Here is a 19,235-nt window from a genome sequence, read left to right on the forward strand (position 1 = left end):
TTATAGGCATATTATAGTGGAAGGCGATTCTAGGTCCACCATTTCCTGCGTCAGATCTCCGTTGGAGGACTATTCCTATGACAGGTCGATCATATCTAGTATCAAGGCTCATGCACAATCTTTTGGGTCTTGTGTTTTCCAGCACGTGGGTCGTTCGGGGAATGCTGTTGCTGATGCATTTGCAAGAGAGAGACTAGCGTCCGGTTCTAATAAGGATTGACTTTGAGCAGCCTCCTCAATTTGTAGTTCATTTTACTGGAGGCTGATTCTCCTAATATGCCTTTGAAATAAGTACACATGAGTTTGTTTGTTGGTTTCCTGCATTGTAAGTGACTTTTATGGCAATGATAAAGTACGTTTTTTTCAAAAAAAAATGAAAATTAATTTCATAAAATTTAAATTATTATTCATTTAATTAAGTTTAGAGTAGAATAATAAATTATTAATAGATTTGAATTGAAATAATTTCTAAAACTAAGAAATTTGCTCATAAAAAATAAATGAGATCCCAGAAGTACATCTAATCATTTGTTTTCACGCACTATATGTATATACATAGCAAAAACAAAGCTCTATTATTTACATCTCCATTCAGCAGAAGCCGCTACAATTGATGACAACAATTTATTCTGCTTTTGGTTGGATAATATTGTTTGGCCTTTCCTTGATTGGATTTCTACGATACAAAGCCTGTGCTTCATCCGCCATGGCAACAGCATTTCTAGCCCACAACCCTTTGGGGAAGAAGACAGTGATGATCGTTTTAACACCGCTTGGGAAACACATGGTGACTGATCCGAATAATTGCAGAAGTAAGGAAGCTTTGTTTTGGACATGCTTATAGCAGATGATGCAGCCAATGCTATGGCGTCCGGAAGAAAGCGTTCGATTATGAAACTCGGAGATGGACAATCACTCTGCTTTAAACTCATAGCTAAGTTCATGCCATCCATTTCACTAGGCTCTAAGCTCTTTGATGATCCATGGTCGAACTTTTCTGTTTTCTCAACGATGTCTATTGCTTCCGTCAATGACAAGACTTCGGCGGCGGCCGAGAATAGGACGTTGTTAACGTAGTCAGGGTTTCAAATTACGGTTTAAAAATGTGATAGTGCCCACGAAAATAGCGGTAGCGCTGCCGTCCGAATTACCAGCTACATCCTAATAGTGCCCGCAACGGCCGCAATAATGCCCACTATGGCCGGAATTGCGGTATACCCGAAATGATCGAAAACATCGAAAACACAACCGTGACCACGATTTGAAACCCTGATCGTAGTCGTCCACATTGGCATCGCAACCTTCGTCATGGTGATCATGACTGTGACCATAATCCCCATTAGTTGCCTCTTTCGGTACTGGATGCCATCTGCCTGGTGGGGGGGTTTTGGAATCCCGTTATACAAATTGATGCAAGAAACTTCATCGCTAATGTACCCAGCAGCAGCAGGTCGCCTTGTGGATAAGAGTGGTGCGATTAAGTTGAGCTTTCTGTGGCGTTTCCTTTCCATTGCTTCATTGACTCCTTCCCCCATATAGATAAATATGGTTTCTGGAAGTGAAGGGTTCATTGGAGTAGGTGATGCATATGATCTTGTGAAAGAAGAGAAGTGGTTGTCTGAAATAATTGTGAAGCAACTGAAACTATGGGGATCTCGTGCACTGTATTAAAACCCATAATTTTAACTTTATAAGGATCACAGGTTGGATGAAGAAAAGGCCATTGCCCTTCTATGGTGAATTCATAAAGTGAAGCATCAAGTTAACCTTTGTTGGAAGCCTGGAATCGTCCGAAAACCATGTGGCAGAACGTTAAACTACTCAAGTTCGTAGCTATGGCAAGAGAGACAAATTTACTTTTATGATCCCTTTGATGTTGATAGTTTTTTAGTTTAGTTGCTCATGGATTCTTTATAGGGGTGAAAATTAAAGAATGAAAATTCTTTTTTTCCTCATAAAATGAAAATTATTTAGGCATAATATCAAAGTTAACCCCAACCTTTTGTATAGATGATCACTTTAATCTTTATTTTTCCGAGTATTTTAATCTTCAACATTTTAATTTAACGTTAAAATAATTCTTGTTAAATGAAAATCGTTAATTAACTAATGATCAACATATATTGATGACATGTCATTTATTGTGTTTAATTTCCGACTAGAGACGTACCACATCATTAAAATAATAATATGACATGTATAATGTCATCCAAATTGATAATATAATGTCTCATCTTACTTAAAATAATTATATGTTATATCCCACTTTTTTGTTTTGGAAGATATGACAATATATATCACATCGCTAAAATAATAATGTGATCACATAAATATACAATTTACAATCAATCTCGTTATCTAAGTGATAACAATGACATATGTTAAATCACCATAAATAATAATTCAATATATATCATATCATATTGTGTAACACATGACGAGATATATATTATGTTATTCTATATGATTACATAATATATATCACATCATCTTAAGTAATAATGTGATATATCACATCATCAATTAAGTAATATACAAATCTCCCTTGAACAAGAAGTTATCACTAATTAACCAATATTTTTTAACATGTACTATTTTAACTAAAAATTAAAACATTAAAAAATGTTCTAAAGAATAGAATAAATGAAAAAATAATTATTTATATAAACGTCAGGGTTAATTTTTTCAAATTTTTTTCATTATGTCAGTTATTTAATATAGCAAGTTTGTATCAAACAGAAGAAACAGACAAATAGCATGTTGCATTGTTCTTTTGAATGTTGCATTGGCAAAGGCACCTTCAAGAGTAATACAAAGGGCAGCACGCTGTAGCAGCATCAGTATGCCTGGACGTTTTACATATATACTGGTTCAATCCTTAATACAGAAAAATATTTACAAGCTACCTTGTTCATTAGTTCTCTTTTCTCCTTTCCTATCACACCAAGCACTATCCTTTTCTTCTCCTCCCAAGTTCCATATCTCCATGGCGGTGCTTATGAATTTCCCAGGGACCTATCCAACAATTACGGTGCCCCTTCCTCGTAATCAAACAAAAATACTCGAAAGAAAAAGGGTGGCGAAAATCAGGTTGCCCAGAGGTCTAGGAGAGAGGAGATGACTATGGGGATTCTGACTTTTTCACTTTTTCTCTTTAACCTGCTCACGAACTTTATTATATAGGTTGAGAGTTTCGGCGTGGTTGGGATCAAGACATAGGGCTGCTTCACAGTCTCTAACAGAGGAAATATAATCACCCATCGAGTCATGGAAAGCAGCTCGAAGATGTAGTAACTGCAGGTCTGGCTTGAAAGCTAGTGGTTTTGTGAGCTCTACAATTGCTTCATTTTCTTTGTGATCATCCATTAGAACTAGAAAGACCAAAATTTCGTGTTAGAGACTGAAAAAAGCTAGCCCCATATGCAAATATGGCCTCGGTATTTAGCATTGAGAACAGATAACAAGCACCTATCATACTCAAAACTTGAATTTCTTATGGATTAAATATAGCAACTATCATACTCATGTAATAATTAAGTTTTTCATTGCGTTAAATACTTATGTAACCAAATGTAGCATAAAAGCATAAGAGTCACAGTGCATTGCAATTCTGCAATGCCTAATCAAAATCAAGGTTGAATGCAGCAATTTACAAAAGTTGTGGAGAAAAAGTAGCCACAGCCGTGGCCAAGGAATTTACCTGCTGCTCTGTATCTGTATGGATATGTCCTCAAGGGATCTAATTGTGTAGCCATAGCAAGATCACTCTTTGCCATGTCCCTGTCAGAATATTCTGAACGCTTTTCATAAGCCGAAGCATTGTTGCGTGCCTTCTCTATCAGCTTAGTCATCTCATCATATGCAGCTTTACGCTGATTTTTTAGATGAAATACACGAGCTAGACCCTGATGTGCCCGTGTATGCTTAATGTTCAGTGCATTCATGTAACAGTCAGCAGCAAGATCTAGCTTTTCACAGTCCACATACACACTACCTAAATTATTCAGTGCCTGCAGAAACACAGAATTACTCAGAACCGAAAACCAATTCATTGTACTTATAGAGCTATGTTTTCTCAGAACTATATAAGTGGAGTTATAATTGCTTCAAAAGTGTACTCACTTGTCCTTTCCGAAGTCCATCTGACGGGCATCTAAGAGCATCCAGAAGAAGTTGGATAACATATGCTGAGGACTCTTGATCAAGACTAGTATCTGCTAAAGCATACGCTTTGAGGAAGAAAGCTTCAAATGATCTCTGGATGGAGATTGACTCCTCTGCTTTAGCTAGTGCTTCTTCACAGTGGCCGGTGTCATACAATATCCATCCTTCGTAGACAAGCCTTTCATGTTCTGAGGTAGAATGGTTTCTAGCCAACCGTAGACTACGCATTGCAGCCTTTTGACAATTTAACCTACAGTATCCAGTAGCAGCAAACACTTGGAAGTTAGAACTGATAGAATATTAAGGTGAAAAGAATGTTGCATTCTGTCAACGTTTGAATTAATCTATAGTAGTGTAGGAAGAAGTTATATGCATCATTTATCCAGATCAATGCCATTGAGAAACAACCTCAAGTCAGTAGCAGCAAACACTTGGAAGTTAGAACTGATAGAATATTAAGGTGAAAAGAATGTTCTTATAAAAAAAAGGTGAAAAGAATGTTGCATTCTGTCAACGTTTGAATTAATCTATAGTAGTGTAGAAAGAAGTTACATGCATCATTTATCCAGATCAATGCCTTTGAGAAACAACCTCAAGTGCCATCGTTAGAAATTGCAAGTTCTATGACTATGATTGCAACTAACATGTACAACACATTTGATACAGTAGAGTTAACATGTCAAATATAATTTAACTTATTTAATAGTAATCACCCATAAGTTATAACTAAGAAAGGCAAAGAGACGTTATGAAAATAATGGAATTGGGGGGGGGGGTTGCTTTACTTTACGTTTCCAAATAAATTTCCAAAACATACTGTATGGTATCACCTTGATGGCAAGATACCTACATCTAAAAATAATACAGAAGAAAACATCTCTTGGCTTATCATAAGTTCATAGTGTTGATCTTAGATCCAGTTCGAAAAGGAAAATGAACAGTCGTTTATACAAGGGCATAAAGTAGTTCATCTTCACTAAAAAGCAATAATACAGTACTTCCATCGAGTTAAAAATCATATTTTAGTCTATCAGAACAAATCTATAAAGAAATTTCCATTCAACAGAGACAGCAAAAGGGCATTTTATTCAACCAGTGAAAGAGTTTGTCACGTTACCTTAAAAGGAGGAGAGATTGCCTGAACCATAGAAGGCTTTTTCCAGGGTCATTTGCCAACATATGGTGTACAACAGCTAGGGAACCAAGATCATCAACAGAAGACCAGCGGTCATACAATTGCATCCAGCAATCAGCCTGACTCCACTGTTGAACATAAGGACGTAGGAGCTCCACCAAGTGGTCACCATGCATTTTCCCATAAAACATCATGTAATTTGGTTCCAGAGTCAAAAGTGCCCGAACATCTCTAAGAGCTCTTTCATAGTCCTCCATGGCAATCGAAATCCAGGCACGTAACTCAAGGCAGTCAGGGGATACCTTGAAGCTTATTATTTTACTAATTTCTGAGATGGCTGCTCCAATCTTGTTGTTCTCCAACAATTTAACAGCTCGATACTTGTATGAAAAAGAAAGTGTTGGATCCAGTTCTGTAGCCATCTCTAGATCCAACATCTTCTCCTTCCCATCACAATACAGAGAACGTTCTAGATGCATCCACCCAACCTGCTTATATTCTGAGAAGAGTGAGTTAATAATCTTGTAAGCTGAATACCTGTGGCCCCGCTTGAATTTGGCTCTTGCTACACCCACTTTTGAATATATATGACCAGACTCACAAGCTGTCTCAAACCAATTTTTAGCATCTTTGTACTCTTTTCTCTCAAACATCACAACACCTAACTGGTGATACGCAAGTTGTTTCTGCCAACTTTCCATTGCGCACTCTGCCAACCTCTCTAGAAGCATCACAGTCGTGTTTGCTTTCATATCTTCCTCCATCGCAATTTGGCTCAAGAAGAAATATAACAAAAAGGAAGCATGCCCAACTAGAGCCAATCTTTCCTTTGCATCCGGACCACAAAAATACTTCATCACATTAGGACTATGCATTGAATTTGGGAGCTCCCTTAAAAAGACCTGCAAGCAAGCTGCCACAAGAAGATACGCATTTTCCTCCAATCCATACTCAATTAAAGACAGTGCATGTTCCATATTACTTACCAAAGATGCTAAATAAGAATCACAAGAAGACTTCAAATTGTCACAACAAAACCTATTTGAGAAAGAAAGAAGCTCCAAAACAATCCGTGGATCAAAAGAATCTAATCTTTTGGTCCTGCTATATAATTCAGCAGCTTTCATACACTCTACTGAAATATTGTTATGGGTAAAATTTATCTTCTCTCTTTTAGACTCCCTGAAAGCACCATACAACAATGTCCTAAAAGGTATTGATAACGAAGCAATACTGGACCGTATACACCTAATCTCATAATCTCCAATGAAAAATGACATATCCCCATAATCATCAGAAGTAGAACATTCCCCATTCAAAATTGAAAAGTCATCCTCAATTTTCCTTCGAGGAGTCTTAGAACAACTACAATGATCATAAATAAATTCTGGGTTATAACCAGCTATCAAGGTGGCCTTGGGGCACTCAATGTTTCTACCACAACAATTCATTGAATTTGTACCAACAAGCTCATCCTCCCTCCTCTCATACCTCAACCACGCTGCTAACACAATCTTCGAATGCACATCAACGCCATGCTGCCTGGCAGCTCGAAGAGTCCTCCGTAACAGCTTTGGATCGGATAACCCCTTAAAAATTGCACATTGCTCGAGATACATTCCAGATTTCTCAATTTGAGGACACCTCTCAATCCTACGGTACACATCAGCTAGAGTTTCTATAAAATCAACGAATTTTAGGCATGGTTCGATCGGGGGCTCGAGGAGATCGGAGACAGGGAGGCCATAAGGAAGCAGGGTCTCATTTACAAAACCAAGGTTCACGTTAGAAGCTTGGCCGTTGTGGATAGATTTAGCCCGAACCGTATTAACACTAAGATGATCCTGAAGCTGGTGGAACAGTTTTTCACCGGCTTCTCCACCACCACCACCGGTGTTGTTAAGCGCATAAACTTGCGCGCCTTTACATTTTTCTAAAACCTTTAAACTACGCATTGTGGAAAATTTCTTACGATGCATCTTTGTCAAGAACAAAGGGAAGAATTCAACCAGGTTTCAGACCACCCAAAACAAAAATTGATGATCCAAGAATGGGTGCTTTAAAAAATAAGAACAATCTATAAAACAAATTTACCTGCAGAACACCACAGCATATAATACAGAAGCTGGCAACACAATGGTAAAGCAGGCTCAATTGGTATTAACAAAGAAACGGGGGTCTGGGATTTCTTCTCTGTTCCTTTTTTTCCTTTTACTTTTTCTCGAGAAACAATCAGAATCGAGGGAGGAAATAATCAGAAAGCGGCCAACCGGAAGTTGTTTGAGAAGCAGAGGAGGCTGTTGAAACGGCCACGCTCTTTTTCTCTTTTTCTCCACCTGTTTTTCTTTTTCTGTCTTTCAGTCGGCTATATTTGATCATCCATTCCTCTCTTTTTTTGAGGGTTTTCTCTGTTTCTCCAAATAGGATGAGAGCTAAATTGTTGTTTATTCAGTGTTTGTCCATAGTTAAAACCATGCCCGAAACAGGGATTAATGTATTGTTTCTAATTGTGTGTGTGCTGTCTGAATCTGACGAGGAGAAGAGCTAAAGTTGCGCCCTACCTGTCTTTCACGCCATCTTTCTAAATCCCATTATCATCTTTGCCCTTCAATTTCTAATCTTACTTTCATTACATTATTTTTAAATTCCTATTTTTTATTTGCTCCTCCATCGATTATTTCCAACCTCCGCATTTCTCGGAAATAGCAATACATATACATTTCTATTCTTAGTAGAGTTCATATAATCCAATAATGTAATGACTTGTGAGTCCATATGATTAGTTAGTACTAGTGATCTTAGCAGATGATTCAAGAGTTATAGGAAATGCTTAATATATTTTTGTGTCTAAATTATACCTCAAATTATTTTTAGTGCTTAAAGAATTTAAAAAAAAATAAATATTTAATGTTTTCTTCGTTACACTTTTAGGTGTATATCTTTAAAAAAACAGTTAAATAATATATGTCACGTTCAGATTTTTAAAAAAATATTTTAAAAAATATTTTACTTTTATAAAAAATATAAATGTGACACGTGTCACTTAATAGTTTTTTAACAGAAAGCACCTAAAAGTGTATTGAAAAAAACATTATATACCAATTTTTAATAAAAAATTATTTAAAAACCAAAAATCAATTTGAGATATCGTTTAGTCAACTAAAAATGTATTAAGTCTATAGGAAATGATTAAAACCATATTAGGGTGAATTATCGGATTTTAGGAGATTATTTTTGCACTATGATTTGAGTATTATTATTACAATAATAATATCCTTTTTATTTCAAGAAAAAAATTAAGAAATTTAGATATAGGATATCAATACATGTTCATGTGTTATCAATATCATTCGTATGATATCGATATCAAAGGTGATGCATTGATATTGAGCAACTTTGAAACATTTTCTAGTATTGAAACTTCCCAAGGGTATTGATGTCATGAGTTGGATATCGATACCCACGGAAGGGTATCAATATTGACTATACTTTAAACTAAAATTTTTTTATATCGATACTCCTATAAAGTAAATGTATCGTAGGAGTGAGTTTCGATACCTATAGGGAAGTGTGGATACCCATTGGATCAAATGACTACTTAGAACCTAGGATCTTTAAATGACTAGAAATTGTTTCTAATGTTTAATAAAAATTAATAAAGACCCAAATGATTAAGACATGCATCCATAATATATTTGAACAAGATTTAAACTATAAGTAGTCATTGATAAATAAGATGATTTGTACGAGAACGACATTAAATTCATAAATTTGATAATTTTATTAAGTTTTCAAGTGTGATACTCGTGAAAATAAATTAGACACGCAATATTATTTATCTAGAGGCCATAAGTGGTGCTCATGAAAATAAAACATACACCCAAAATTAACAATCATGAGTGATGCTCGAGAAAACTTTTATGACATTTGAGATTTTTTTGTCCAGTGACAATTTAGTGTACATGATAAAAAATATTAATTGATTAAAAACATAACATAAGATATGAAATGATGAGATCGAGCATGGACTGACAACAAAAATTCTCATTCCACCTCACATGACTAGTTATGTCATGCATTTGGATAAATATATGTTACTTATTTATCTATGTTTGTGTTATATGAATCATTATAGAATAGTTGTGTATTAATGGGCTTGTAAAACTCAATATTCGATTGTTTACCATTTTCAGGTTAATATGTAATTTGTTCTAAGGGAACAATACCGTCGGTAAGAAATTTCAGCACTATCGATTCAGAACATAATATTGATTCTTGTAGAGAACATGCGTATTCATATAGACATTGTTTATAAGTCAGTCATGAGTATGAATTTGTAATAACTTTTGGATCATTCTATTTTTAACTTGCTTGTGTTAGAACTCCGTTGGTAAAGTTGACTGCAAAATCACACCATTAACATTTATTAGAAAAAATAAATATTTGATCAATAGAAATTGTATCGTGGTAAAATTCATCCAACACAAATAAGAAATAAATCTGACTTTTTTCCCGAAATTAACTATGTGTAAATGAATTTGGCTCTCAAAGCGTCCAGATACATTATATAACTCACAGATATTTGTAACTGCTACAGTTACTTCTATAACTCTCATAATTTACATAATTAACAGCTCAATTCTTATGAATTTTCATTTGTTCATTTGTTCTTTCAAAGAAAGATTCCTTACGAATTTTCTCTAAAAAGATAGTAACCGCGTGGATATGTCAAAGACACATATTACCTCGACCTCGACCTCGACCACAAGCACGACGAGACGGAAGGACGACAGCGACGGTGCACGAGAAGCCCCTTTTATTCTTTATCACTCAACAAGGGAGTGGAGAATGAAAACTTTAAATACTCAATGAACATTACTAACATTCCCCCACTAATATGAAATAATTCTTCAGAAACTCAAAAACAATCTTTTGAGAATAGCAACAATTAGATTAGTTTCTTAAGAACTAGTGAACGTATCTTGAACTATTACATAGTGATAATGAGTAATCATTCTCTTAGACAAGTGAAACTTGTAACCCCTAGACCCGGTCTGTAATTTAGACCCAAACCTAAGTGGTCACATATCCCATTCAGAGATATATTTTTTTTATTTCTTTAAAATATCTTACAATACATTAGATATAATACAGAACGAATTATATTAATACAGATATATCCAAAACGATAGCAAATATATGTCACCAAACATAACTGAAAAACATATAGAGATATAAGTTCGTACAAAATAAGTAGTTGATCTCCCCTGATGCCAAATCTGCCAGCTTACGGTCTGTTGTTATCTGAAAAAGGTAAAAATTATAGAATGAGCTAAAAAGCCCAGTGTGCCCCATACAGTGTATAACACATACATAACAAAATAATTCAGATAAGATAAAACAATTTATCAAATATATTTTAATAATATGCACACTACCCCCATCCAATCACCAAAATGTATAGGTTCACCTGAACCGTACACCACCTATACACCAGTAAGGCTTAACTTGTGCACAAAGCAGAGGAGCCTAGGAAAACTGTAAGGTTTATCTTTGCACACAACAAATGGACCTGGGAAACTGTAAGGCTTACCCTTGCACACAGCAAAGGGACCTGGTAAACTGTAAGGCTTACCTTCGCACACAGCAAAGGGACTTGGGAAACTGTAAGGCTTACCTTAGCACACAGCAAAAGGGACCTGATAATACTTCCTTCAATCGTACCCCCAATGACAAAAATAAACATGTATGCATTGGAGTAAAAACGGTAATTAATCCATTAAATATGGAAATGTTCCATATTTAGAAATTATGTACAAAAATACTATAACTATAAACCATATAAAAATTATACGGTAAATCAGACATTTAATAAACATTATTCAAAATATCGGATATTTCCTCATAAAATATATTATATTCTCATAATATAAACCAGTTCAGATATATAGTTTAAAACTGTAAGATAACACTGTCAGGAAACACACCTGTAACAGTCTGAGAAATCAGATAGGGAAGCTTATTACTGGTTTTGTCGATCACGCTCCGCTGCAGCGCTAGATCCTACGAATTGAAAAAATCCATATTGGAAACCTAATATAAATAATCTAAATATTATTTAAATAATATACGGACAACACCAGACCTAAATGATCCTTGCTCAGGTGAAACACGAGTACCTTCATAAAATATTTTTATTGAATCAATTCCTTAACCAAATCTCAAATAAATAATCAAAATATTGAAATATTAAGCCTTTTGGGTTTACAAGCTCGATTCAGGAATTTCGGGTCAGAATTTGACAAAACGGACTTCAGAATCTGACAAAACGGACTTCAGAATCAGATTCAAGACGTCGAAAAACATAAAGTATGACCTTCCAAAATTCTGAATTATTGGTCGAAATCAAAGTCAACGGGTTTGACTGACGATTCGGAGACTTTCGGGTTTGAATTTTGTGAAACCGACCACAAAAACAGATTCGAAGCGTCGAAAAATGTCAGAATATGTATTCTAAAAAAAGATTAACGGTTGTTTAATGGCCTGTCAAAGTTCTGGTCAATAAACCATTTTACAGAAATAGCACCCTTTTTAAAATAATTACCAAAATAGCACTTTTTCGAATTAAATTCCTAAAATAGCAGCTTTTTTGAATTAAATTCCCAAAATAGCACTTTTCGAATTAAATTCTCAAAATATCACCCTTTTCGAATTAATTCCCAAAATAGTACCAAGTTCAAATTAATTCCCAAAATAGCACCATTTCGAATTAATTCCCAAAATAGCACCTATTTCGAATTAATTCTCAAAATGTCACTCGGTCAACGGTCAACGGTCGAGTAGGGTCAAAGGGTTGGGTCAACGGGTCGGGTCAAAACCGATCAAACCGGTCAACCCTTGAATATAACCGATCAAATCGGTCATTTTGGGCTTCCCCACGCACAATGGCGGCGCGTGGGATCGTTTCTGACGACGTAAAATTCACAGAAAAATTTCTAAAAATTATTTTGAGCGATTTCGAGATACTTACAAAGATCGGTTCAAATTTTTGAACGGCTGAGAGCTCGATTTCATCAAATCGAAAACTTTGACCGCTTCTTCTCCCCATGCGCCGCCGTCGACGGAGACCGAGGATGACACCGGCGGACTCGGAACGGCACATGGAACACGATGGTGCGGGAGGTGTCGTAAACGGAGCAACGATCGGCGATGAATTTAAGATTTTCTCGGCGATTGAGCTAAAACGAACGTCGAGACTTTGACTGGAGATTCCCGGCGTTTGGCATCGTTTCACCTTAATTAATTTAAGGGAATTGTTCCTCACTCGATAACGAACACGATGGTGGTTTTAAAACGACGATCGGAATTCAGACGGCGTCAGGATCGTAGTCGGAAGTTGAGGTTGGGGAAGGGAGCTTTGGGAAGTGGTTTTCTATTTTCAAAACAGAAAACCACGTATATATAAACCAATATGACCAACTTTTTTGGGTAAATTCAGGGCTTGGTCTCTGAATTTTCTTTAACTCTAAAATAAGCTACAAGTTTTAAAACTTCTAATTTAGTCCTCAAAATTTACCAATTTTCACAATTAAAACCTCAAATTTTAATTAAATATTATTTTAAAATTTTCGGGTTGTTACAAAACTAGTCTTGAAGTTTTTAAGATAGGGGTAACAACCTTAACCCGTATCTCGATATCACATACACTTATATAAAACACATAGAGTACGTTTTCCTAGGCATGCCTTTCATATCTAAAGGTCCTATTAAGAACAAATAACCAATTAATCTAAGTTCACCAAGAGTGGTTATCAAATGATGCATAACTTATGACATATACATATTCAAACACATTTTGAAACATTTATTGAAAATAGTTGTCATGGTCAACCTTATATGGACATCAAGTTGTTCACCTATCCATGAGTAGTGAAGTTGTTCCACTCATCCTTAACACATTCATATATATAAACTTTCAAAACTACTATGCATCACTTGTAACACATATTCAATGCACATGTCAAAGTTCCATTTCATGTTACATTCCTATTAATTGCACATTTCCAACTTACATTTCATGAACCACATTATTCCAATGCACCATAATTCATAACCATCATGTCATGTCATATATATACACTAACAATGATCACATACTTTCATTACATCTTAACTAATATTCAACATGCTTTAATACTCATGCTTGCAAATATCACTTGCTTCTAATACATCACAAATCATAATTAACACATCACTATTCACAAGATTATCTCAATTAAATTCTTTCAATATATTCTTAACTCATAATCAACATACTTTTATACACATGCTCATAATGATAATTCACTTCCAATGTTCCATAAATTAGGTCATAAGATATATGTTCACTTTGATCACATACTTTTATATACACATCATTAATCTATATAATCAATTACCAAAAACAGGTATACCTACTTTAGAACCTAAGATTCAGAGTTCTCACATAACTAAACCTTCATTCAATATTGAACACATTCAACACAAGTGAATGAACAACCACTCACCTCAATGGCCCAACCACATGATTTAACCCAAAATGCTAACCAAATGACTACCAACAATCGATGCACCATTTTTACTCAATAATACAAATCATAGGCACCTTATAAAGCAATTCAACATTTCATAAAAACATTTAAAATAGAGCAAAAAATTTTGCTTTTAAAACATAATGAAAATCAACCAAGAGATTGAAAACCTTACTGTTAATGTGATCTTAGCCTCCTAACTCAACAGCACATGATCAATAACACTCTTAATAAGCACCTAAACATAATAAAATCCCACAAAACAACAAAAATCATCACAACTCCCGGATTTCCAAAAACCACCAAAATCAAGCTCGTTTCAAAGAAATCTATATCTAAATCATTATCAATTGAAAATTTGATTTAGTATGGTTATAATCATCCCAAATACATCTTAATTATATCAATAAAACCTCATAAACACCTCAATAAAATTAGCTCATTAATTATCTCCAAAAATCACTTTTATTTTCTAAAACTCATTTTCAAAAGCAATGATCATTCAAGATCATCATCAAAGTGGATCTTTAATCATTGAAGCACAAAAAGGAACAAATATTAAGAAGTTACCTTGCGGAAAATGGTGAAAGAAAGATGAAGAAGACAAATGAAATGAAGAAGAAGAACAAGCAATGTAAACACCAAATGGAGAAGTGGATGGGTGGCAATGGTAAAGAAATGAAGGAAATAGAATTTATGAAGGAAATCAAGAAAGAATAAGCAAAAACCAGCAAGCAATTGGATAGAAATGAAGAAGGGAGAATTCGGCCATGGGAGAGGAAATTGAGAGAATTTTTCTTATTATTTGGATGAAGAGAATGAAAAGAAATGAGAAAGTAGTTACAAATGAGAAATTAGAAATAGATTATGAGAATGAATCTAGCTAAGAATTAAGGCAAAGGGAGAATGAAACTTACAGTTGAAAATGGAGGGAAAGATGAAAAAATATAAGTCTTGGTAAAACTAGCTTCATAGATTCTGATATTTGATCCTTTTATAATTTAATCACTAAAATCCATATTTGCAATTTATTTAATTTAGATTTGAATTTCCAGGGAAGGAGATTATCGTTCTTACCTTCACGAAATTGTGCTAGAAATGTGGAGCAGTAAAGATTTCACCTTTGATGTATTTGTAACAAAGAAAAGAAGGAAATGATGAAGAGAAAGAAGAAAAGGAAGAGCTATTCTCTTCCCACGCATGACATAGGCACAATTAAGGGTTGCCAACTTTTGTTTCAAACTATGGGTAAATTATTCCCTTGATCCTTCTAAGTTTGATTCAAATTCAAAAACTTCTTTTTTAACATATTGTGGGTTTAATTTCACGTCCAATCCAACCCACACTTAATCCAAATGTCTCTCAATGATCTTCCATAGCACTCTAAACCCAAGAGACTTACCTGAAACCACTAACCCGAGTTTTAGATGTTACACAAGCCTTAGCAAGCTAGCTTCTTAGTTTCTCCTTTAATGCGGACAACATGCGTGTGTGAACATAGTGAAATAAACACTAAATGAACAATGCAGATTTTAAATAACATAAATGATCCTACAAGCTTCCTTCAATAAAATTAAGAGTTAATAGAAAATATTATTAAATTGTTAAACTATAAGATAAAATAAATGCAAAATTTACAAATGATACTACAAACGAAACAAATTTATACATATATCTTGGAATACCTGACTTTCTTCTAATATTTTTCTTAAAAAGAATAAAAAACATTATAATGTACCATGCATTGTACGTAATAATTTATTTGTCAATTATATTTTACAAAATTAAAATCATATGTCATTTTTATAGAAAGTTTTCGTGTCATAAAAATTCAAAATGTGTAAGAAAACAATTATCCTTACACAAAAGGTAAGTTCATAAAGATGCTAACAATATACCAAACTACATAGTTTATATCAATTTTTTATATTTATATACATATATTTTTACATAATTACCATATATGAATGGTTAACTTAAAAAGGCTTTTCTTATTAATATTATACTAATCATAGAGCATTTAACCACGATATAAACTCATACCTATAGGCTATAGAACAAGGATTATAGAAGTCGTCTCAAAAGAAATTCAAGGTTTTTAATTTGATTATTAGTTTCATATTTTGTTGTTTTTTATTTCGTTTTTTAGATACATGAAAGACGTTTAATGTAACTTTTTTCCTTGCAGGTTGTGTATTTCTCAAGGAATATAACTATGTCTTCAAAGTATGAAACTTGTGCAACTCCTAATGACCAATTATTGAACGCTGATACTGAGAAAAGCTCGACGTTGTCCTTATTGTCCAATCAACCTCATAGAGCCTTATTGCACAAAAGATCAGCAAGTGATTCCATTGCCTTTGTGAAAAAGTCTCATTGGGCAGGGACAAGCTCCAACATTGATGTACAAGGGTGCTTGGAAATCAATGGAAGTGATGCTGATGGAAAGGGAAATGGAACAATGGGGGATTCATCATCGGCTTCATCTCCCATAGCTGAGACTCACTATCCAACTCAATATGGAAAGTGGGGTCCGAACTTTTGCCCTGACATGGACCCCAAGAAGATCAAACGGTGCATTTGCCTTTCTCTTATAAAAAAATATATCACATTTAATGTTTTATATAATTTAATGATTTTTCTAATATATTGTTTTATCTTATAGACTGCTTGCAAATAGAGTTTCAGCTCAGAAATCTAGGTTGAAGAAGGCAGAATACATTGAAAATCTTAAAAAAGATATAGCTATGAAAGAGGTGGTTAAATTCCCTTTATCATTATTTACTATTTATATTTTCTTCTTATTTAATCTAAATATAAAGAATTTTTTGTATTTGGGTTTGAGATTTTTAGGCAAAAGTGGCGGTCCTAGCTCCTGCAGTTTCTTTCTATGAAAAACAACGCATGATGTTGGAAAAAGAAAACAATGCAATGAAACAAAGGATGAAAATTCTTGAGAAGGAAAAGACATCGAAAGATGGTGAAGTATTCTTGCTCAATGGATCCTTTTATAATATATATATATATATATATATTCTTCTTAAAAAATTGATTTGAAGAAAAAGAAACTAGCAATTGAGTAACTAAGACTACTTTTTGGTTTGCAGCTGAATATCAAGCACTGAAAAATGAGCGAGATGTGCTCGCATTAACTTATTTCCTGATGCAAGAAGGCATTTAGAATAATAAAGTTATGTATTTGGATTTCAAGATCCAATGGTTGAAATAAATATCTCTTAGGTCCCTGACCTGTTAGATCAATATTAAGAGATTTCTAGTTTCTTCTTTATTTTCAGAGAGTAGTTTCATCACAGTATCTTGAGATTTCAAAATGTTTTCGAATAATAATTAATCAAGCAAGCTCTTGAATCATTAAAATTTCTATTTAAGTGATCATCAGATCTATGAATGAATGAAGGTTCATGCTCTATATGTATGTGTATTCATTTAACTTAATTTTATCTCAAATGGATTAATATATGAATCATTTTGGGTAACATATTTGAGAAACAAGCATGCATTGTACAAACCCTCTTACCCCAATTCTATTTCTCAATGAGTCATTACAGTTTGCTTGTTTGTCAATAGATATGTTGTTATAAGATTTGATAAACTAGAACATAGCCCAACATTAACAGACTTAAAGAAAATTTAAAATTCACGATGCTCTAAGCATAATCTTATCCAACTATTAGCTAGAGAATTAAGTCATTAGGAATAACATATGATTATTGAGACCCAACAATCTTACAGGAAAAAATGAGTAATCTAAGTTGCATAATTAATAAATAAGGAAATAATTAAATCAAAAAAGCAAATACACGTGTATGATCATATATGCAATCAATGATCATGCACTGAATAGTCTTTTTGGATCACTCAAATGTTTTTCGTACACTACCTTGCCTTTTGTAGTGTTAATTTAGGTAACGCCTTGAATATCAGACTAATAGTTTTAGATAACCTGTTTGAGCATAGAAAGAATATAGTGGGCCTTCTTGAAGATTTGGCTCAGGGCTTGATTGGACTAGATTTTAAGTCCATGGTGATATAAAAATGACATTTTTGAATTAGGAGCAAATAAGAACGAACCTAGGAAGTAATTAGCCCATTGTTTGAAAATAAGGCTAATCCCCATTTAATTTTAGTGAGGTCACATGTTGGGAAGGGCTTTCAACTTGTCTTCTTCTTCATTTCTTTCTTTCTTTCCTCTTCATCTCCAAGGTTGTCAAAGGTGTTGAAAACATTTTGATCTTTCGATATAACAAATAAAGTGTTAATTAATTTTAAGATTTTATATTCGAATATTTAAAATATTTCTCCAAGTTTTCAAATATCAATTTTTACTCCTTACTTGAATGAAAAATTGTGTTTCACTCTTAAAATATTTTTGGAACAAATTTTACAAAGTATTTCGAACCATAATCGAGTCAAAATTAAGTTTTAAATAGGGTAGTACCGATACCTTCTTAACGAGTATCGATGCCCCTTAAACATCGAATGCAAAAGAGGTATTGATACCCTATTGGGTACCGATACCCCTTTGTATAGTAGTACCGATACCCTGATTATGGGTACCGATACCCCTTCTTTGATTTTGACTCCGAGAAATAACAGAATGCAAAATGGGTACCGATACCATGACTGGTACCGATACCTCTTTACATAGTAGTATTGATACCCCCTTGAGAGGTACCGATACCATCAGTTTTGCAATGGTCAAAATATTTGAATTTTATATAGGTAGTATCAATACTCCTATGAAGAAGTACCGATACCCATACGCTCCTAGCAGCTTTTTCAAGTGGATTTCACACCACAACGGTTCTATTGACTCCAATATAATTCCCAACGTTTAGAATTCATTGGAGGTGTATTTAAACAAGTCTTGAAGCCATTGATGAAAAACAAGAAACAAGTTTTGAGAAATAATTCAAAGAGAGAAAGCCTTAAACTTATTGTTTGAGCAATTCAAGCCAAAATCATTTCAATATTCATTTTGCTTTCAAGAACAGACTTTGTGTTCAATTGTATTTATCTTTGAGTATTATTTCTTTGTTATAGAATTGTGCAAACATCTTACCTTGTGAGGTTTTTCTGTAAGTTTGCAAAGTTTGTATTTTTCTCTTTGAGAAGAGAGTGTCTCAAGAATTTGGGGTATAATTCTTGAGGGAGTTGCAAGGTTAATCTTTATCCTCAAAAGAAAGACAAATTAGTAAATTTGTGGAAAATCCTTAGTGTGGATAGCTAAGGTGGTGGAAGTAGATTGTATTTTTCTCTTTGAGAAGAGAGTGTCTCAAGAATTTGGGGTATAATTCTTGAGGGAGTTGCAAGGTTAATCTTTATCCTCAAAAGAAAGACAAATT

The 19,235-nt window shown here is 34.0% G+C and overlaps 2 protein-coding genes across 2 annotated transcripts; one reads left to right on the forward strand and one right to left on the reverse strand.

Annotated features, from left to right (window-relative positions):
* Positions 1-2,765: 2,765 nt before the first annotated feature.
* LOC120146143 (ethylene-overproduction protein 1-like) lies at positions 2,766-7,746 on the reverse strand. The gene is made up of 4 exons (XM_039159800.1): positions 5,282-7,746; positions 4,123-4,414; positions 3,701-4,010; positions 2,766-3,371 (listed from the first exon to the last, which is right to left on the reverse strand). The coding sequence occupies exons 1-4, from the start codon at positions 7,276-7,278 to the stop codon at positions 3,142-3,144; spliced, it is 2,829 nt and encodes a 942-aa protein (XP_039015731.1). The 5' UTR covers positions 7,279-7,746; the 3' UTR covers positions 2,766-3,141.
* Positions 7,747-15,705: 7,959 nt separating this feature from the next.
* Positions 15,706-16,741, forward strand: LOC120145936 (basic leucine zipper 6-like). Its single transcript, XM_039159635.1, has 4 exons — positions 15,706-15,738; positions 16,058-16,443; positions 16,535-16,625; positions 16,715-16,741. Exons 1-4 carry the CDS (start codon positions 15,706-15,708, stop codon positions 16,739-16,741), a joined length of 537 nt encoding a protein of 178 aa, XP_039015566.1.
* The last annotated feature ends 2,494 nt before the right edge of the window (positions 16,742-19,235 follow it).

The sequence above is a fragment of the Hibiscus syriacus genome, unplaced genomic scaffold, assembly GCF_006381635.1.
Source record: "Hibiscus syriacus cultivar Baekdansim isolate YM2019G1 unplaced genomic scaffold, ASM638163v2 tig00110895_pilon, whole genome shotgun sequence".
Classification (NCBI taxonomy): domain Eukaryota; kingdom Viridiplantae; phylum Streptophyta; class Magnoliopsida; order Malvales; family Malvaceae; genus Hibiscus; species Hibiscus syriacus.